We start from the raw sequence: 15,739 nt of genomic DNA, 5'->3' as shown, positions 1-15,739 counted from the left end.
AGCCCAGTCTTGAGTATGTTACTGCCTCGTGTTCTGAAGACTTGAGAATGTGACTCTGAGTCTCCTTCACGGCAGCGAGCCCCCGAAGCACCCTCGGGCAGCACTCCCATGCTACACAGCTCTTAAACTCTGCTCATCCCCATTAGCACCCTGGTGCCTCTTGGAGAAGGGTCTCACCAAGCGATGGTTTGTCTTTGAGCGATGAAATGTGTAAGACTGGTCTGTCTGTATGCTTCCCACTCTTGTTTTCTCCTGCCCTCCCTAGCACCTTTCCTGGGTGTCTGGTCCAGGCTGACCGCTCAAGCTCTCTCCCCCAGGTCTTCGTGCCTCGAGGCTCCCTGTCCTCCACGCCCATGACCCTTTCCTTTCATCTGCCCGCCTGAGTTACTTCCTCTTGCTGTCTGCTGTCTCAGGTGATTTATGCTGCTCTTCCTCCTCCTGCTCCTCCCCCGCCCCTCCCCTTCCTCCTTTTTCTCCTTTTCATCTTACTCCTCCCCCTCTTCTTCCTCTTCTGCCTACTTCTCCCCTTTCTCTGACACATGAACACTGAAAGGTCCCCACAGGCCAGTTCTGTATCACTATTCATTGCTCGGGCTGTCAGTGGGATGTCCACAGCCTCCTCGTTCTGTGCATAGGACACCCAACCTTCCCATGAAGGACTTGACCAAGCCCAGGCACAGGCTCCTATTACTTGTCTCCTTTCTGGTCACCCTTAGCGCTTTTTAACCCCTCTCCTCCACTTTGCACACTGCAAAGTTATCTTTGTAAATTAAAGATCAAACCTAAATTAAGTCCTATAATTGAAGACCACAGTTGCTAACTTTACATTTTACGGTTTGCACACAAGTATAAATGAGTGCTTCCTCCAGGAAGTGACTGAATGTGCTTCCTCCAGGAAGTGACTGAATACCTGTGCCCGTTGTAGCACATTGTAAGTTGAAATCAGAATTGGCCAAATTGTAAATCTGTGCCTACGACTTCCATTTGGCTACAGGTCTTTGAAGACGGTGAGGGGTGTTCAGCGTTTCTTACAATAGGATAGGGTTAGTAACCTGTTGGTGGCTAACTGAAGTGTCTATTCAGCCTGCTTACCCCCCAAATTAGAAAGAGACTGGGAGGAAGGCTCAGCTGGTTAAGTGCAGGTGCTTGCCTTCCGACCATGAGGGCTTGCTTGGATACCCGGACACCCACAAGGATAGCAAGTGTGGTTCATGGTGGCATTCAGCTGTAACCCCAGCACTGGGGAGGCAGGGACAGACTTGCTAACCCAGTCAGCCTAGCCAGTCTGAGAGCTCCAGGTCCAGTGAGAGACTGTGTCTCAACGTTAAGGTGGGAAGACTAGGCATGGCAGTGGTGGTGTATGCCTTTAAGCCTTCAATCCCAGCACTCAGGAGGCAGAGGCAGGAGGATCTCTGTGACTTAGAGGCTAGCCTGGTCTACATAGTGAGTTCCAGGACAACTGTGGCAACAAAGTGAGACCCTGTCTCCAAGAAAAAAAATTAAGGTGGAGAGTCAGTTAAAGAGAATCCTAACATCGAGCCCTGCCTTCCACGCCCAGGCATAGACTGCACTCAGACCCCCACACAAAGACATGGGGACGGGATTGCCTGTTTCTCCTTGGATGGGGCCGTTTAAACTTTATTGCCTGTCATCATCATTATTACCATACAATTTTTTATTGTCATTTGAGGCACCTGAAAATTTTCTAATTTTTATTATTTATCACATTTCTTTTAGCTGTGCTAAAACAGGATTATGACTCTCATCTGTAACCCACAGGGCATTCTGAGCTGTGTTTGGAGCTATAAATTACCAGTTCTCTTTCCTCTTCTGTGTCTTGATGAGAATTACCTCCACATGGTAATCCTGCGTTTTATGAGGCCAGCGGTTTATGCTGAGCTGCTGTGCTTTGGAATTACGCAGGAATTATTCTATGATTTTTTTTGCAAAGATTTGAAAAAGTACCTGTCTCGGATTGCCAGCTCCCTGAGTCGCAGACACCCTCATCTTGAAATAGTTTAGCGACATAGCGCAATATTAGCGGATGAGTGAGAAACGTATACAACCTTGGTAAAATAGAGCCATAACCTTCCCTTGCAGGTAAGCACCCAAGCCAGGGAACCAGGCACTAACATCATTATTACTATTATTATTAATCAAATAAGCAGTTCAAGAAATAGCAGTGCCGGTTTCCTGTGAGGCTGGTAATGCGTGGAGTCATAGGGGCTGTAAGAGAACAGATTTCTTTTTTTTTTTAATCTTCATTTTCAGTTTTCATATGTGGATGCTTTGCCTGCCTGTGTCTGTGCACTGTGTTCATACAGTACCCTCGGAAGCCAAAGAGGCCTATGGGGCAGGATTTTTATGGTGGGAGATGGCCGGACACCTTGACTAAAACCGGTCATTTGTTGCTTTGCTTGGTCAATGCTTTGGAGACAGGATCTCACCCTATACGTAAAACTCTCTTGTATCTCACAATATAGCTGAAACTACCCTTGAAATCCAAGCAAATTCCCTGCCTCAGACTCAGGAGTGCTGGGGTTACAGATGTTTGGGGAATATGGTATCTTAGTCCTATTTTGACAGTAAAGAGCTGAAGTTGAGAAAGCCCTCTCCCCAGGCTGAACCCATGGCCCAACTTTATTTTCTATTTTATTTTATTTTATTTTATTTTGCATATATACATACACACACACACACATATATATATATATACACACACACAAAACACACACACATATATATATATACATATAGACTATCTTTTTACCTAGTCCCCTCTGGCCCTGGGAATAGAATTAAATAGTTCTGAGCTGTCATGTGAATTCAACCCAGGCCCTCTGGAAGATCAATCATTGCTCTTAACTTTTAAGCCATCTCTCTAGTCCCAGCCCCCCTCACCCCACCCCATCCCAGACTTTATATTTGTACTACCTGGGGCAAATGCCTCAGGCTCCCCATTAATTGTTCAGAAAACAGTGCAGCTGGTATTAAAGGGCTTCAGCAAAAATGCTTTAGAGTGAGTGGTTCTGAGCCGGTTTGGAGTCCACCCACCTCAAGCTCCGCCCACTGCCTAGGTTGATTGGTCATTCACTGGAGATCCACTGAGCCCCTTCCTCTCTGTCCATGAGAAGCACTGTGTTATTCTCCCTTCTGCATCAGCCGGACAACTCAGCACCGTTTCACTTAGGAATCATGTGTTCCTCAGCCTGGCTAGCTGCATTGTCCACCTGCCTTCCTCTGCCCTTTCTCCGTGCACTGCCCAGGACTGCACACACATTGCACTCTCAGCACCTCCCTCTTAAGGGCAGCTGCGCCGAGAGGAGCCGTGGAGCTTGGGCTCCTACTGATGTCTTATCGCATATATATATGCACAAGATCCCAGAGCCAAGGGCCTTGTAAGCTACCACCTGTTGGCTACGGAAGCTCAGTGTAGTGTGGTTCCTATGTTTCTGAGCTTTACTCCAAAAAAGTTCGGGAGCTTTCTCAAGTTAGGAAGACATAGAACCCAGTTCTAAGCTTAAACCTAGCCTGTCTCTAAATTCAGTACACAAACCATAACCTCAGCTCCCTTCCTTAAAGGAAACCAAGTCACATTGTCACCTTCAGGAAAGTGTGGGTGCAGAAGTAATGAGTTTCTGTGTGTACTGGTGAGTCGTTGACTGCTCCCTAGTCAAATCCAGTCCCGACTGTCCTGCCGGCTCTCATACCTTCTCCATGGTTAAATAAGCAAGCACTTCTTGAAATAAAACCCTGTCAGACCCAAACAGTGCCAGATTTATAACCTGTAATAAATTTTCAGAGTTGTAAAACTGAATGAGTTTCTTTCTCTTTCTCTCTCTCTCTTTTATTTTGTACACCTTAATTACTGGGGAAGTACATTAAAACTGAGATCATGGGTTAATTAATTTGTCCTGGACTATAGAATTTTATGGACAGCCAGAACTAAAGTAATGGTTGTGTGGGTGCAGTTGACGAAACACGGCTTTATAAACGTTATAGAAGTCTCCTTAATTAGCCCCACTGCAGCTGGTTAGCTTGGGGATTTTACAGCAGTCATAAACTAGGAAGGTGAGAAGCAAGAGCATTTTTTGGGTTGACATTTTTTGGGGCGCTTGTAGAAGCTACCATTTGAGAAGGGCTGTTTTGCTTTTTTTTTTTTTTTTTTTTTAGTTCTCTCCTTTGAAACCCACTCTTTTCATGTTTTCACTGTAACACAATGACAGCCATGTGTTAGGTGCCTTAAACACAAGCCGTGCCTATTAAAATAGACCGCGGCGCCATTCCTCTAAGAACCGAACTGCCAGCCAGAGGATGAAGAGACCTGTTTGATCACACTCTTCAAAGTCATTTTTGCATATTTAATAGATTGAAAGGGAAAGTTACAGGTTATATTTAAATAGCGTTCCCTGTCATTGGATCTTGACACATTTTAACCTACCTGTTAAAATGCGAGTTATAAATAGCTCCTCTTTCAAAGGTGTTCATTATACCTCATTGGCTCTTGTTATAGAAAATGCAAATGTAATTTGAAAAGTGCCCGTTCTGAGCGTGAGCAATTACGTGTGCTCTTCAGTGCCCGGTTCATTGTCAGCGTAGCCACTTGGTTAAAAAGCGTGTTTGCCTTTGAAATGGAGATGGCTTTGGCTTCTGGCTGGCTGGCGCGGCAGGTAATGAGAAAATATTTCCCTTTTCCAGGGAAGCAAGCAGCTGTTGAACAACTACCCTGTGTACATAACGAGCAAACAGTGGGACGAGGCCGTGAACTCCTCCAAGAAGGACGGGCGGCGGCTCCTGCGCTACCTCATCAGATTTGTCTTCACCACAGATGAGCTTAAGTACTCATGCGGCCTTGGGAAAAGGAAAAGGTCAGTGCAGTCAGGAGAGACAGGTCCCGAAAGACGCCCTCTGGATCCAGTTAAAGTCACGTGCCTCCGAGGTACCGCATCCCTCCCCTCAGTGTCACCATCGTGATTGCCATTTCACTGCATTGGCTGTGCTCCCCACACAAGTGTTCGGCCCTTACTGTACCTTTTTTTATTTTTTTATTATTTTTTTTTAATTTTTGCACCGAGACCTTCCAGGCTTCCTGTGGCCCATCTACGTGGTACCGAGAAGCTCTGTAAATGACTCTGTGCTTTAGCCTCGCTCTCGAGTCATGTCCAAAGGCATCGCATAGCACCTCATGTTTCACGCTTTCGGTTCGGATTTTCTTTGCTGCCAGAGAAGGCCACATTTAGCAAAACTGGAGTGTAGGGAGAGAATATGTGCTGTTCTGTAATTGATTAAAAAAATAAAAGATCGTATCTTGCTTCCATGGGCCTCCATCCAGCTTGCTTGTTAGGTACATAGCATACCTGAAATAGGCTTTAGCCATAAAACCTTTTTAGATTTTTTGGTTTTAGTTTTAGTTTTTGTTTTTTATAGAGCTGCTATGTTCAAAGCTGAGCATCTGCTTAGAGAACACAGTTCGCTGATATTTTAGATAACGGCTTTGGTCAGTGGCAGGTCAGGCAGAGGTTGGGGAACTAGCAGGTGATGGGGCAGCTTCAGGATAAACACAGACACGTAGGACCGCGACAAGGCCACCAGAACACTGCCCTGGCACATAAAACAGCAGGCACAGCAGCAGGCCCTCCACAGTTCAGGACCAGTTCTATTGACCAGAAGGACATGTTGATTTAGTCTGCATAGGCATCCAAATTCTCCCTAGGGAGAAAGTCACACTTTATTTAATTTAAATGTATTTATACCACATTGCCGATTGCAAGGCTTGTCTCTGTACTCAGCCCAAGATGTAGCTTTCCCTAGATCCCTGAACTCTGAACGCCCTGCTGCCTGAAGAGCACACGTGTTCTGTCGGGGAGCAGCTAGGCTTCTTTAGTTCAGTCCAGAGATTCACGGTCAGCAGAGATTGGAGGCTTGGTGCATGCGTGACTCTCAACCATCCTAGATGACTCTCATGCAAGCGGACAGGTCTGGGGTAGCCACTGCCACGGGAATACACGAATTCACTAGTATCAGTCCTGTGGATCAGTCTAAAATTCCAGCATGACCAGGCTGTTGGAAAGTTCTAGAATCTATCTTATTTAGCTAATTGACCGCAATGCCTCTTATTCCCCAACATCATCAAAGGTGGTGGAGTTGCTCACAGAGATGCAGAGGCTCGCACTTCTTATCTGTGTAATAAAAACTTAGAGCAGCTCTATCCCTTCTGGGGAAGTGATTCTCAGTTAGTAGAATGCAAGCTTGAGGGTCTGAGTTCAGATGACCCATATAAAAAGCTGGGTAAAGACACTTGGGGCAGACACTTTCTTTTCAGCAGCAAATATTCCCTAGAGAGTGTAGATAATAGCTTTGGCCTTGCTGACGAGAACACTGGCGTGGGGTAGGTTGGATGGAGTGAGTGGTGCGGTCATTGCATTGCTGGGGACCTTCATGTGACTCCGCTGATAGTTGCCTCTGGTGTAGGCTAAGCTGCCTTCGTATCATCTGTCCAAAAACCAGCTGTTTTCTCTCTCGTCTTTACTGTTGTTTCTGTTCCCACAGAATTCATTAGGATGCACTGTACCTCAAACCCTGATTGGTGGATGCCCTCGGAGGAGCAGATAAACAAAGTGTTCAGCGATGCTGTAGGTCATGCCCGACAGGGGCGGGCCGTGGGGACTTTCCTGCACAACGGTGGCTCGTTTTATGAAGGGATGGATCACCAGGCTTCCCAGGATGAGGTCTTCAGCAAGACACAGGACGGATCTGGGGACTAGTGGACACAATCGTCCCAGTGCTGTGTGGTTTCTTGTGTAAGAGCTCCAGTTGTGAATGTCCATTCCCATGTCACTTAGAGTCCAAAGCATGTAATTCCGTCACACTTTACACATTCTCGGACTTAAAACTCTTGACCCACTGCCACAGTTCCCAAACAGGAATCCACTTTAGGATTTTCGGGGGGGAAATCTCTAGCACCTGCAGTAGATTTGGGGTGTGTTATATCACAGAGGAAAATGTACATTTGGCATGAAGTCATTTCTAGCTAGGCATTGAGGGTGTCTCCAGTCCCAGATCTTCAGGGAAGCCTGGCCCCCTGAGCAGAGCTGGTCTCCAGGGAAGGCTCAGTTAGTGTTCCTGCACATGGGCGAAGGGAAGACGAGCAACTGTAACAAGTAAGCTGTCTTCGATTTCCTAAGACTTCATTTCAGAGTTCCCAGCAAAGACACAAGCTAGGTGACACTGTAAGCCTCCATCCGTTTTAAACGCTGACGGGAAGAATCCAGAACAGAGGCCATGTCTATAGAGAGCGCGTAGGTGTGGACGTCGGCTACTTTTTCTGTTACCTTACAGACAGAACTCACTGTGTCCATCAGAAGGGCAACCTCCTCGCTGTGGTTGACAAGCAGGAGATTCTCTTTATATCTTTAGGAAACATCCAAAGATTGAAAACCATTTTCCAATGCCTCGTTTCATAAGTTCCTAACGCACAGCTTCCGTAGCCTTAAGTCATACTTCGTTGACACAGTGCCGGGGTGGTGGGTTCAGCGAGAACTCCCACAAGCTGGCTGTTGAGTAAGATCAAACGCAGGGCATGAACGACGGCATCTGCTGTTGATCAGGGGTCTGGTATTGTAGACGTGGAGCGTCAAGGCCGTTCTGACAACTATGCAATGGCTGGTGGGTGATTTCTCTGAAATTTGAGGCCTTTGCTGGGCTGAGTGAAGGTTTAGCATATATAAAACTTCTGTTTCCCATTGTCATGGATGAAAACGCCCCATCCAGCTGTGCACATCCTCCTCGGTCTAAGCTCTGAGTTACCCTTCTGCTTCCCTGCTTAATTTGTGGAATCCGTATGTGAGGTTAGTGATGCCCTGGGAACCACTTCCTAGTAAAGGCTACAGAGGTGCTATAATTGTTACTGATGGAGATTACGCTTTGGACCTGCGGAGAACACTGGCTTTATTAAACAAATCAAGATTACTATGTTCTTTGTGGAACCAAAAGCTAAATGGGCAGCGTTTGTGAAAATTATGAGTGTCATCTACAAACACAGCAAAGAGCTTTGAAAATGGGGTAGAAATTCAGACTGTGAGTATCCGTTTAGAAAGGACTTTTGGGGAGGCCAGTTTTGTCAGAATAATCACGCATCCTTTAGATTCAATATTTAGCAAATATTGAACAAATCAGCTGAACAGTTTAGAAGTAAAAGAAATTAAATGGGTAAATGAGCTGTCATTTACAGTGGACCCAAGACCAGTGTCTTTGGCTGTCCAAGAGAAAGGGTTGTTTGTTTGTTTGTTTGTTTTTTCCTAACTATAAAAACTGTCTCCGGATAACATCCAGGATAGCATTAATGTTGATAGCTTCTTGCTGGTCTGGGGCACTCACTATCATCTTGTTAAAATCCTCATCTGTAGCACCGAAGACTTCTCATACTGCTGTTTATCTGCTCTGCTGAGTCCCGTTCCTCTCTTTGGTGGTTTATTTAGTCAGTAAGCTTGGACAAGCTTCCCTTGGTTGTCTTGTAGTCTTTAAATGATCCATCGAGTTTTCTCTTCCACGAGTTTGCAACTTTTACATTAAGTTTGGGAAGTTAGCAGGAGCTAGCCTCAGGGCCTTAGAGCCTTAGCATAAGGAATCAGACAGTCCCCATGGAGAGGCCTGAGTTCCTCCTCCACCTCTTTAAAGGCTCTGATCTCAACACCAACTCTGGGTAGCATCATGCCCTGGGACAAGCCTTTGTCAATGCAGCTTCTAATTGTCATCTCTGCATAGGCGGACATTAGCTTTAGTTGACTAAGAGCCTGTATCACCTTCACTATCAAATGTAGCTTTAAGGAAGGGGGTATCTAAATCATTTGTGGGTACACCTACACCAAGGGTTCTTGCCACTTGCTTCAGATGTGCAGAGGGCACCCGCTGCTTCCTGTACTGTATTGCAAGGTCTGGATGATAATAATAAGAAGTGCAGTGGACTACTGATGAGCTGTTGTCAATTACATCTGGAGCATTCGTTCAATATGATGTTGAAAGGGGTGTTTCTTGTGTGTGATCCAAGGTCTGGGAAGTCTGGCCTAGGAAATCTCCAGTGTCGGGAACCTAGCTGTTGTGCATATGTGGAAACTAAGGACTACAATGCTGACCTCCGCCGTAGCAGTTCTCACATGTAATTACATGAGGGCCTAGAATTAGCCTAGTCAAGTGTCCCTTTTTTCTGCCTGCTTATGTGATTGCTGTTTTCTTCAGCTTAGTTTACCACCTGATACCAGCAGTCAAACACTTAGGATTGTTTCAGCCTTCTGCTGGCTCTTTCCCTGTGTGGGCATCCATTTAAGGCTGGGGTGCTACTCAAGTCATAGTGGTTTCCTGTGTGGTCCCCTGACTATTAAGTCAGCCTGCAAAAGGTGCCGCTTCTGGCAGAACTCCCTGTTAAAGCTGACTACCCTGATTTCCCCACATGCCTTGAGTTTGTTGTCTAGAGGTCTGAAGATGTTGTCAAATTGACTTGGTTTGCTTTTCCACGTCATTCTGGCAGTCAGACACATTGTTTTCGTGATGCAAAACCTAGTCCTCTGTCAACTTTTAGAATTACCCTGAGCCGTTCAGCGTTGGTTGGAAGTAGACTTGAGTTAAAAATATCTCAGGATGCAGCTGTGCCCTGTCATTGGTGAGGAAAATGTGGTTGCCGGGCTGGTGTAACTGAATGTGGCGTTTTCGTCAGTGATTGGGTAGGTCCGGAGTCCCAGTGTCCAAGGCTCGATAGTTCACAGTGGTGCTTTCCTGGTGTATCCTTCATTTTCGAAATTAAAATGCCTGCTTCTCACAAGTGTTTAACCTCAGGCACAGATCTTGCCAAGAGAATGATGGCCCTGGAATGAGCTGTCAGGGGACTGAGACCAGGGACCTGTGGAGGGGAGCAGAGTTTTACATTTGATAAGGCCCCATTTCTCATCAGCCCATTTGTGGGTGTTGAGCCTCTCGTGGTATCAAGAAAAGTGTAGCTGTTTCTACAAGTCCTTAGCCCTGTTCCTCGTCGGTCACAGCATTTAGGGGACTGTCACCATGTGTTTCCTAAGGCTTCCCTATGGTAGAGAGTGGAGGAGTAAAAGCATGCTGATCTCTTGGTCAGGTGGTGAGGGAAGCGCGTGCCTCTGCCAGTCGCTAGTGGGCTGTTCCTGTAGACTGCCCCTTACCCTTCAGTGATCTGCACCGAGGCCATGCCTTCGTCAGGATGACAAGGAGACAGGTTACTGCAGTCTTACTTGGTGCAGCTGGATGCATGGCATCAGGTGGTCGGCACTGGCACAATTGGATTGTGGTTTTCTCTCAGTCCAGTAATGATTCTTGAATGATTTGCTGTCAACACAAAATCTAAACAATAACTCCTAAACTTAGGAATCTGCAGGTGTGTGGTTTCTGCGTATCCCTGCCATTTAATGACTTGTGCCTCTTCTGCAACTGAGAAAGTGGACAAAACTCCTGGGAAGGTGTGAATTATGTCCAGAACGCAAACATGACCCTCATTTGAGTTCTGTGTTTTGCGGTACAGGGAGTCAACCATGTATGTGCTCTAGACTAGCCCTGATACCCACTGGCTACCTCCTTAGTTTCTCTATAGATCAGTTGACTTTTTTTTTTTTTTTTTTTTTTTTTGTAGTTTGAAGGTCATTTTTGGTGACTTAGAATTTGAAGTGTATAATTTCCTCAGTGCGGTATCATCTCGCAGTACAGGTCTGTGTTAGTCTGTGACAGCTTTCACATGTGGGTTTGTAGAAATGTAATGGAAAGTGGGTTTGCACATACCGTGTGAGTCTTCCTGCTGTGTGCTTAATGTGGCAACACTTGCCAAAGCTGCTTGGCAAACACGTCAAAAGGGATGCTTGAGTCACAGCTCTAATGCAAATGTGTCGCAACAGCAGTGTGTGTCATTATGATGTATTTCTGTAAACACAGTGATGGCTCCTTTCAGTCATATAAGTACTGGATAAAAATAACCACTTGAAACATTGGAGGGAAATGTCACTTAACTGATGGCAAAGCTACTCGCATTATCAGCCAGGGGCTTCTGTGTGTGTTTGTGTTTGTGTGTGTGTGTGTGTGTGTGTGTGTGTGTGTGTGTGTGTGTGCGCGCGCGCGTGCACACAAAATGGAGAAGGAAGAACTAACATTGGCAATGTGGAGGGCAAAAGGAATACGCCATCGAATTAGAGGCCACTTGCATTCCCCACACTATATTGGATTTTAGGAAATACTGGGAGAACTGGAATTCCCACACTAAATTACTGGCCTTGTCAGTTTGACTACTGAAGGCACTAGATTACCAAAAATTTTTGATTCTAAGCTTCATAGCTGACTGCAAGGGCTGTGTTCTTCTTGTTGAATCACCATTCCCCAAATTGCAACAAAAGTACATCTGCTAGCGATACCCATTCAAAAACCTGGGTCGCTCTGTACAGTGGCACCAGGACAAGTGGCCAGAGGTGCCTCAGCGTGTTGTAGGATGACTTGGTCCCATTGGAAATCACTCGCACCGCAATAGTAACTACAGCTACCTAAGTGTGACTCTTGACTCGTGTGTGCCGGTTGCTTTGGTAAGCACTTTAATGCATCCCCCACTCTCCTCGTACCTTCTCAGCTGCCCTAAGCTCTTCCTGCCGGGCTACTCACCTGAGCTTCCTTTGAGCTCCGTAAGCAGAATGGCCGCTTCTGTTTGCCCCAGTCAAGCGTAGTTCTCAAAATCTACCAACACTTTGGGAGGGAACATTTTTTTTGATTTTCTGATGCTATGAAGGGAAAGTTGGTATTTGTATCATTAAATCTGATTTGGAAATACACAGGTGCTTAAGTAACAAGCATGTACAGCCCAGGCCTCCAGAGCTGTCAAAGGGCTGGCACGAAGCTTGGCCTGACTGACACCTTGTGAGGGAGACCAGAAACTCTTAAAGTGGACATATCAGAAGTCTAGTTCCCTCCGCTTTTCTAGATTCCCTGTGCAAAGATGCAGGGACATAAAGGACAACTTTGGATCTCGTGATTAGATCGTCTTACGTGACACCTGGTGACAGCCTTGGCGATTGGTCAGGGTTCCCATCTCTGTGTGGCTGGTTTCGCAGCCCCTGGTGACACTTCCAATTTGGTAGGATGGAGAGGTTTTAGTAGACGATGTCACTGTGAGAACTATAGAGATTGTGTAAAGACTACAGTGACCTGTTGGGTTTGCCCCTGTAGTTCAAGACTTAACATCCTTTGAAAGCATGCCAAGGCCAGGTGAGCCTGGCCTGTGCCTCTTGGGAGCAAGGCCTGCTGGAGGCAGGCGGGGAACTCAGTCACTGTCCAGCCTACCCCTGCCCAGGCTAAGCCTTGCTTTCATGTTGCTCCTCTGCAGAACGGCATGTAGCAGCTAACACGGGGGCCAGTTGCCTTTACTCTATTTTCTATGATGAATACTTGTGGAGAAACTGTGACAAATCCATTGATCCTAATATTTTTTATTGTTGGAGTCTTGTGGCTTCTCGAAATAATTTCTATTTGATTGTACTGTGTAGAATTCATACACACTAGGGATATGTTAATAAAGCTAAAATGCATAGTATAATATAGAATAGCAAAAAAATTTTTGTGAACAATTTATATAGAAGAGTAAGTTGTTTTTTAAGTGTTAGGCCATTTCTTTTAGGAACTTAAAATGTTATAAGAGTTTTTTAAACATTCAATATTTTTAATTATAAGAGACATTTGTTACTAGAGCTAATTATTTCGGGTGTTCTAATTGGAATATTGATTTTTCTTACCTCATATACCTCTAGAAGGCCACATGTTCTGTTGGGGGTAAAATTGCACAATAAATGTCAAGTTACCTGTTAAGTGTTTTGACTTGATTTTTTTTTCTTTTTGTGTGTGTGGGGGGGGTATGTGTGCATATGTGTGTGCATGTTCACATGTGTATGGACATGTGTATACATTATGGGGCCCAAGTTGATATCAAAATTTTCCTGTGTTTCTACCATATTATTTTTGAGGCAGAGTCTCACAGTCAATCCCAGAGCACATTGATAAGGCTAGTCATGCTGGCGGCTTGCTGGGGGGAGCTCTTGTCCCTGCCTTCCAGGCCCAGAATTACAGGCAAGCCACCACCTCCATGGCATTTTATGTTGTGCTCTGGGTATCTAACCTCAGTTCCTTTAGCTTGCACTGCAAGTCTATAAGCCTCTGAGCCATCTTCCCAGCTAACGTGGGGTTGGGGGTTTTTTGGTTTTGGTTTTTGGGGGTTTGGGGTTTTTGGCCTCTTTTGCCAATTAATTGTTTGTTTGTTTGTTTTAATATTTATTTATTATATGCAAGTACACTGTAGCTGTCTTCAGATACTCCAGAGGAAGGAGTCAGATTTCATTACAGATGGTTGTGAGCCACCGTGTGGTTGCTGGGATTTGAACTCAGTACCTTTGGAAGAGCAGTTAGTGCTCTTAACCGCTGAGCCATCTCTCCAGCCCTGTTTGTTTGTTTTAAAAATTCTAGTTTCTTGTCTAGAGCCCTTTCCTCCAGAAGCCAAGGCTTTCCTGGTTGTCTCAAAATTCATGGAAATGTTCTGTGCTGAACACCCAAATAAAATCCAACAAGAAGTCTTGGCAGGTAAAGGTGACTGCCCCCAAGCCTAAAAGCAACCAGTAGACTTTGATACCCCATACATACATGAAGGATGGAGAGGGGTAACTCCCATAAGGTGTCCTCTGCCAGCCTGCTACTACAACCATGCTAATAAATGTGATTGAAAGAATTCTCTGGTCCGTGATGTCGGAAATTATCTGACCTAGTAAGGTGGATGGGGAGCAGCCTGTCAGGTCTAGGAGCGACATGGGAAGTCCCCGAAGCTGCAGCTCACAATCCCTCAACTGCACAGGTCTTGGCCGTGTGTGGTATTTGACCAGTGTGCTGAGCGTAGAAGCACATCAGCTGTGGTTAAGTAGGGACATGGTTGTGGCTTCCACTTTGCAGTAAGTGTCTGACATGACCACTACAGAAGTGCAGGATTGAACGAGCCTTATTTCACGAGCCAGATTAAATCAAAAGCTAAAGTTTCATGTCCCAGGAAATCAAAGGGGGTTTTATTTTTGCTCTCAAGATTCAAAATTTTAACCAATTTTTTTTTTCTTTTTTTTTTTTTTCCATTTTTTATTAGGTATTTAACTCATTTACATTTCCAATGCTATACCAAAAGTCCCCCATATCCACCCACCCCCACTCCCCTGCCCACCCACTCCCCCTTTTTGGCCCTGGTATTCCCCTGTACTGGGGCATATAAAGTTTGCAAGTCCAATGGGCCTCTCTTTCCAGTGATGGCCGACTAGGCCATCTTTTGATATATATGCAGCTAGAGTCAAGAGCTCCGGGGTACTGGTTAGCTCATAATGTTGTTCCACCTATAGGGTTGCAGATCCCTTTAGCTCCTTGGCTACTTTCTCTAGCTCCTCCATTGGGAGCCCTATGATCCATCCATTAGCTGACTGTGAGCATCCACTTCTGTGTTTGCTGGGCCCCGGCATAGTCTCACAAGAGACAGCTACATCTGGGTCCTTTCAATAAAATCTTGCTAGTGTATGCAATGGTGTCAGCGTTTGGATGCTGATTATGGGGTGGATCCCTGGCTATGGCAGTCTCTACATGGTCCATCCTTTCATCTCAGCTCCAAACTCCATCTCTGTAACTCCTTCCATGGGTGTTTTGTTCCCAAATCTAAGGAGGGGCATAGTGTCCACACTTCAGTCTTCATTCTCCTTGAGTTTCATGTGTTTAGCAAATTATATCTTATATCTTGGGTATCCTAGGTTTGGGGCTAATATCCACTTATCAGTGAATACATATTGTGTGAGTTTCTTTGTGAATGTGTTACCTCACTCAGGATGATGCCCTCCAGGTCCATCCATTTGGCTAGGAATTTCATAAATTCATTCTTTTTAATAGCTGAGTAGTACTCCATTGTGTAGATGTAGCACATTTTCTGTATCCATTCCTCTGTTGAGGGGCATCTAGGTTCTTTCCAGCTTCTGGCTATTATAAATAAGGCTGCTATGAACATAGTGGAGCATGTGTCCTTCTTACCTGTTGGGGCATCTTCTGGATATATGCCCAGGAGAGGTATTGCTGGATCCTCCGGTAGTACTATGTCCAGTTTTCTGAGGAACCGCCAGACTGATTTCCAGAGTGGTTGTACAAGCCTGCACTCCCACCAACAATGGAGGAGTGTTCCTCTTTCTCCACATCCTCGCCAGCATCTGCTGTCACCTGAATTTTTGATCTTAGCCATTCTGACTGGTGTGAGGTGGAATCTCAGGGTTGTTTTGATTTGCATTTCCCTGATGATTAAGGATGTTGAACATTTTTTCAAGTGCTTCTCTGCCATTCGGTATTCCTCAGGTGAGAATTCTTTGTTCAGTTCTGAGCCCCATTTTTTAATGGGGTTATTTGATTTTCTGAAGTCCACCTTCTTGAGTTCTTTATATATGTTGGATATTAGTCCCCTATCTGATTTAGGATAGGTAAAGATCCTTTCCCAATCTGTTGGTGGTCTTTTTGTCTTATTGACGGTGTCTTTTGCCTTGCAGAAACTTTGGAGTTTCATTAGGTCCCATTTGTCGATTCTCGATCTTACAGCACAAGCCATTGCTGTTCTGTTCAGGAATTTTTCCCCTGTGCCCATATCTTCAAGGCTTTTCCCCACTTTCTCCTCTATAAGTTTCAGTGTCTCTGGTTTTAT

General features: G+C 45.3%; 1 protein-coding gene across 3 annotated transcripts in view; it reads left to right on the top strand.

Annotated features, from left to right (window-relative positions):
• Bend4 (BEN domain containing 4) overlaps positions 1-12,853 on the top strand; it is a 35,982-nt gene extending 23,129 nt beyond the window's left edge. Inside the window, exons 4-5 of one of the 3 annotated variants that reach the window (NM_001164806.1) lie at positions 4,699-4,939; positions 6,550-12,853. In NM_001164806.1, the coding sequence (NP_001158278.1) occupies positions 4,699-4,939; positions 6,550-6,764 (456 nt within the window). In that variant the 3' untranslated portion in view covers positions 6,765-12,853. The remainder of the gene's footprint in view (positions 1-4,698; positions 4,940-6,549) is intronic. The other 2 variants (XM_006504059.4, XM_030254766.1) reach the window with 2 other exon arrangements.
• Positions 12,854-15,739: the final 2,886 nt, after the last annotated feature.

Source organism: Mus musculus, chromosome 5 (assembly GCF_000001635.26).
Source record: "Mus musculus strain C57BL/6J chromosome 5, GRCm38.p6 C57BL/6J".
In the NCBI taxonomy this organism is placed as follows: Eukaryota; Metazoa; Chordata; class Mammalia; order Rodentia; family Muridae; genus Mus; species Mus musculus.
The sequence above is the reverse complement of the archived record's forward strand: the minus strand, read 5'-3'. Positions and strand labels throughout refer to the sequence as shown.